Below are 6,247 nucleotides of genomic sequence, written 5' to 3'. Positions count from 1 at the left end.
CATCTCGGTACCTTTAGTCAGGGAGCATAACTGAACCATAAACCACTGAAGTGATCTTTTCTAAGCTGTACTGACTCCACACACCCTGCCTCGCCTCCAGGCTTTTATTCTACTGTTCTGTTTTAAAACATTCAGTTATGAAAAGGTACAAATGCAAACTTTTCACCTGGAGAAACTGATTTAAGGCTCACAATCAGACCTTAAAACCACTGCTGGAGCTTTTGAGGGATCATTTACATGGCCTGTACCTTGATGAACAAAAAATGTACCTGCACAGAACCTTCATTTCTAACAGTGTACATGCCTGGAACTACAGGTCCTCATAATGCCAACTCATTTGAGAACTGCTTGGTCATTCACAATGTCTCTGTGTGATTCTGGATGACCACTTATTGTTCTCCACTCATATTGCAAACCTGACTTGGTCATGCAGGTTTCTCTTCTACAAGATCCGAATGATTTGACTTTTCCTCTCCAGAGAGGCCACTCCGGTGCTTGTTCAGTCTCTTGTCATTGTAAGGCTTGACTTGCCTCCTGGTTGGTCTCCTGGAAAGTTTTGGAACGCCCAGGCCTTTCCTCCATCTGATTAGGACTTGGATGGATGGAGGGTCGTAAGAAAAGAGAGATGGCAGTGTCGGATAAGACATGGCACGTTCTACGTCGCAAGACGCAGAAGACTGGCCTGATTGTGAGGGTCCCAGAGAGCGAGGGAGGGAGTGACCGAGGGAGAGAGAGAGAGAGAGAACGAGAGATAGTGGGGGATTACCTCACATCTCACATGTTGCACTGGATCATTCCCTCTATTGTAGCAGAAACAATGACAGCCGAGCGTAGAAGGCTTAAAACGGCGAGGATGAGACGGGCACACAGCAGAGGAAAGCGCCACGAGAGACCGACATCAGCAGAGAGGTACGTGACACTTTCATATAAACATACTTTCGTCTCACTTTTGTATAGAATACAGAGTGAATCCAGGCCTAATACAGTAGTAACAACCAATAATATCAATGCTGTGGTCAGTTTTTCCTGTAATAGTTGTTCTGGAACTGCTTTATATGGACTTCTTTCTAGTCACTTCTCTAGATCTGTGCACTTGACCACCCAGAGGCGACTAACAATGCATCTACATAGACACTTAGTTGGACTGACGTGATTTGTCGGCAGCTGCCGCAACAGCAGCATTCTAATGTCTTATAACAGTGTGGTCAGTGGCAGACAAAGGCCTGGTTTGTTCCCTCCGCACTTGCGTCCAGTTGCGATGCCTTTCTGTCCCCATGACTTTTCTCTTAGCTTCTACATGAATAGTTCTCTTATTTTACAGATGAATGTTGAATTGTAATGTTCAGTGCAATGGGCCTGCCAAACACCACTATTTCTGGAATAGAGGGATGTGTATGTATGTGTGTGAGAGAGAGAGAGAGAGAGAGAGCGAGAGAGAGAGAGAGGGTCAGTCAGTGAGTCCAGCACTTTTGCACAGTAGAAAAATGTGCTGATCTAGACTGTGCTGCGTGGACAGTTCACATTCACTGGACCTTTAGCCGTATAAAACAGATCAACCGCTGATTTGCCTACGTTTGGAAGCTTCGGTTGACGTGGGTTAAATGCTGAGTGTACAGGTCAGCTTCGGCCAAAATGGCTCAGTGCCTCTTGGAAGGCTGGAGCACGCAGGTCAGCTGAAGTGAACTGGCAGAGTTTGTACTGCGGCGACTGTTGATATTTACAGTACTCTGCAGAAGTGCGAGACCACTTTTCCTTCAATTAACCACGTCAAACGTCACTAAGCACCCAGTTATATCAGGCAAGAAAGCAGAAAAAGTATTTACACAGAACCTCAACAGCTTGACATGATATCATTTTTCAGTGTTTGTTTTGTCCGCTGTTCACCTTTATTGCAGCTTCCATTCTTTTCTGTGCAGACACGCCTGCAAAGTTCAGTCTTAGAAGTTGCATTTTCTGCTTCTTAACCTTCAAGTAATCCCAAACTCAGTGGAGTGGAGTTCTGGACTCTGGAGTGGTCAGTCCATTGTTCGCAGCGTTTGATAGTGGAGGAATGAATGGAAATACCAGGAGTGCTGGGAGACCTAAAAAAAAGTCAATCTTTTAATAGTTTTTTGCTTTGGTTTTGTAAAATCCTGTTTTTTCCACTTATTGGTCTTTGACATTTCCCTTCTTTATGCAGGTGGATTGTCTTCTATCAGATCTATATTTCATCATTTATATTACTGTACAAACTATACATTGGAATGGAGCAATACTGGTGTATATGTGTACATATTTAGAGTCTATTTGTAGTGTGTGTGTGTGTGTGTGTGTGTGTGTGTGTGTGTGTGTGTGTGTGTGTGTGTGTGTGCATGCACACAGAAATATCTCCTGAAAATGAGTAACTTGTACTTAATGGCCATCTTGACTCAAAAAAGTGAGGGGTGGTCTCTGATGTTTGTGCAGTGCTGTATTAACTCCTTTAACCACGTTTTCTATACAGTCATCTTTAGACTAATTATTGAGAAAGTACTATATTTACTATATATTGATTAATACTAAATGAATCGGTAAGGTATTTTGTTGAGTGTGGCCCACATACAGACCCCTACAGAGTTTGAAGGGTTAAAATACTACAGGATCACAGGATCTAAAGATTTTCAGGAGCTATTAAATTTGCTTTCTGTAGATGTCAGGAGAACTTGGCTTCTGTTGTTCTAAGACTGGCACATTTTCAGTATCTTACCCCAAATGTTCACGAATCCCGAGTTCATTAAGTGGGCGTGGCCTAGTGTTTTATGATGGCAATATTTTGTAGCTTTGACCCATATTTGGCTTAAAGAACTGTGGTCAGGGTTCTTTTAGGGTGCTTTAGTAAGCACAATGCTTTTATATAGAACCATGAACACTCAATGAAAGGGTTCTTTGCACGGTGAAATGGTTCTTCAAATTGATGGAGGCTGACGGTTCTCCAGTGGTAACAAGCTTGACAGTGTAACAACAGCAGAACACTTTTTGGTGCTATATAGAACATGCTTGACAACTTCTATAGTACATTCTCCCTTAATCTGGAGAACCCTTTCACCATGCAAAGATCCCTTTAATCATGAAAGGGTTCTTTGAGTGTTTATGGTTCTATATAGACTCATTTTAATTTACTAAAGAACCCTTGAAGAAAGTATACGAGTGTGTAGTTGCAGTGAAGTTCTTGTGACTACTGGTCTCTGATCAGACTCTGATCATATTTAACTTCACTTCTTTTAACAAAGACACTCTTTGTTGAAGGTTCAAGGTGGCAGCTTTAGCGTTCACACTGCGGTGGACATGATGTAATAAATGATAGTGACACTTCACTGAAGGCCACTCATAGGGGTACATGACATCTACATAAGCCTTTTATTACATTGATCATGAATCACATTCACATTATAAACATAATAAAGGCTTATTCCAACAAGCATCAAGGCTGCTTTCATCTATTGTGGTGTCATTTCACTCCAGAAAGGGTTAAAACTGGCATTTGATGCATTATGCCATTGTATGCCAGTTGTCATGAAGTTCTTATGTAGGTGTCATGTATCCTTGGGCATGGTGGCAGTTGTGGGCTGGAGGTTAGGGAACCAGCCTCGTGACCGGAAGGTCGCCGGTTCAATCCCCAGAGCCGACAGCACATGACTGAGGTGTCCTTGAGCAAGACACCTAATCCCCAACTGCTCCCCGGGCACTGCGGATTGGGCTGCCCACTTCTCTGGGCAAATGTGCTCACTGCCCCCTAGTGCGTGTGTGCTCACTAGAGTGTATGTGGTGTTTCACTTCACAGATGAGGAGGTGAAATGTCCCCATTGTGGGACTAATAAGGGTCTCTTAGTCTTTAATGACCTATAATAAAGTGTTCCCTCAAGCATTTTCAAATTAGATAGCGACAACCTTGGATGCATTGATATGGAAAAGTTGGGCTGATACAGATATCAGATATTTTTTATGTACATAGAGGTGTTTGAACCTGTTTTTCCTTAGTGTAAATAAGTACTTCTGCACATTAAGGCACGCTTTCTGTTTATCGGCTGAGTTCATTTTTTTGCATTGAGGGAATGAGTAAAACATGTGACCTGTGCAAAAGTTATGGCGCATTTTGAATTGCGTGTCTTTTTTTTTTACGATATGTTGAAAATGAATAGAACTTGTGCACCAAAACTGGCAGAAACTTAGAAAAACATGTAACTCGCCTGGTGTCTTCGAACTTCTGTGCACATCTCTATCTGTTGTGCTGATACCAATGCTGACATAAACGTAACACACTTGGGACTAAATCTGCCTGGATTTGTATTCCAGAGAAATACAGTATTCCTTTCTGCAGGGATACAGATGCATTAAAACGAATAAAATGCTGAGTAACCCAGCTAAATGTTCTGCTCTACCGGAGTGTAATAAATACGTCATCAAATATCAGTTTGAAATATCGGCCCATTTTAATCACCTGTAATTTTTAAGCAATAATTTGACAATACCAATATGATTCTGATATTATCGTCCATCCCTAGCTGTCAAATTTACTGCTCTGCTCCCGTTTCTGTGCTTAGGTTAGACTAATTCTCTGACTACTTCTAAATGATACTTTCTCTTATAGTCGGTCACTTTCACAAGTAAGTATGTTTGAGGTAGGTGATCGCTAATCTACTCAGTTCCACTATAGCCATTCACACTGAGTGACCTATTCTGTATTGGAACAAGAAGATCCTAAAAAGAGAAGAACAGAGGCTTAAAAAATGTTCCCATGCTGAGATTCTGGACATGCTAACAAGTATCACTGCAGGTGCCTGAGGAACTCAGTAGTGTGGACTTTATATTCTGACCCAAAGCTAATTTTGCTTCTACTAGAGTGATTATAATTGAAGGGAGTGTGTTTAGGCTGCCCATCTCTGTGGGTCTCTGTAACTGCTGTGTATTTTCTGGCCTGTAGGAGGATCCTGTGCGTTTTTTCGGCCTGTAGGTGGACTCAGTCCCAGGCCTGTCCTTGATGCTGTACACTCTGGCCGGCGGGGGCACACTGTGTGGTGTGGCTGCCCTAGTGCTCCTCATCGTTTCCACAGCAACCGACTTTTGGATGCAGTATCGGTACTCCGGGAACTCGGCCAATCAGGGCCTCTGGAGGTTTTGCATCAATCGCAAGTGCCATGGCCACACGCTGACTGTGGGTGAGTGCTCAGCTCAGCTCAAAATGAATTGAATGAATTGAACGCCTGATTTATTGATTCATTGATTCAGGTCTACTTGACTATCTCCTCCAAGGCCGTTTCTGGGGAATTCCATCAAATTTTAAAATAAAAATCTCCATGAATTAGCAGTGGAAATGTAAAAAATCATTCAGAGTGGTTTGATTTAGAGGGTTCATGTTGAGAAACTTAATAACAGAATGGATTCTGTTAAATCTAGCTCTAAATTTCCACCGAACGCTAGCCTTAAACTCAACAAAGACCAGTCAGTAGTTTGTTAAGACTCAAAGCGTCTGGCTCTTAAAATAAAGTGAGGCCCAAATCTTTAGATCAGACGAGGATCTGGGCTCAGAGTCAACAATAAAACTGTTCTAGAGAAATTTACCATCAGAATTGCTCACAGTGGAGGTGATAGGAACCAGACATCTCATGTTCCCCTTTAAGCTTTTTAGATATTTGAATGTAAGAACATTTTTCGGTGTTCATCTCAAGATGTTGAGTTGTTTAAGTGACCTCCCTTAGAAAGCTTTCGTAAATCCACCTCAGGTCTAAACGTCCAGTGTTCAGAGTCATCTAGTAGCTCTGCTGAGTGAGATGAGCTCAGTGATGCTTGTTTGTTCCTCCACAGCCTTTTGGGACGCGACGCGGGCCTTCATGCTGCTGTCTGTGCTGAGCTGTTTCGCTGGAGTGGTGCTGGGCCTCAGCGCCTTCGCCAACGGAACGAAGAACAGGAGGGTCAGAACCGGAGGCATTGCCCTGCTGCTGTCCGGTGGGCATCATCCACTCACTCACTCACTGACTCATTCATTTACTCACTGACTCATTCATTTACTCACAAACTCACTCACTCACTGACTTACTCATTGACTCACTCACTCAATCATGCACTCACGCACTCACTGACTCATTCACTCACTGACTTACTCATTGACTCACTCACTCAATCATGCACTCACGCACTCACTGACTCATTCACTCACTGACTTACTCATTGACTCACTCACTCAATCATGCACTCACGCACTCACTGACTTACTCATTGACTCACTCACTCA

General features: G+C 42.9%; 1 protein-coding gene across 1 annotated transcript in view; it reads left to right on the top strand.

Moving 5' to 3' along the window:
* The first annotated feature begins 751 nt into the window (after positions 1 to 751).
* lim2.2 (lens intrinsic membrane protein 2.2) overlaps positions 752 to 6,247 on the top strand; it is a 9,340-nt gene continuing 3,844 nt past the window's right edge. The window contains exons 1-3 of the mRNA XM_017693273.2: positions 752 to 909; positions 4,940 to 5,174; positions 5,821 to 5,961. Coding sequence (XP_017548762.1) covers positions 4,997 to 5,174; positions 5,821 to 5,961 — 319 coding nt within the window. The 5' untranslated portion in view covers positions 752 to 909; positions 4,940 to 4,996. The remainder of the gene's footprint in view (positions 910 to 4,939; positions 5,175 to 5,820; positions 5,962 to 6,247) is intronic.

Source organism: Pygocentrus nattereri, chromosome 15, assembly GCF_015220715.1.
Source record: "Pygocentrus nattereri isolate fPygNat1 chromosome 15, fPygNat1.pri, whole genome shotgun sequence".
In the NCBI taxonomy this organism is placed as follows: Eukaryota; Metazoa; Chordata; class Actinopteri; order Characiformes; family Serrasalmidae; genus Pygocentrus; species Pygocentrus nattereri.
Note: the sequence above shows the minus strand (reverse complement) of the source record. Positions and strands in the feature narration are given on the sequence as shown.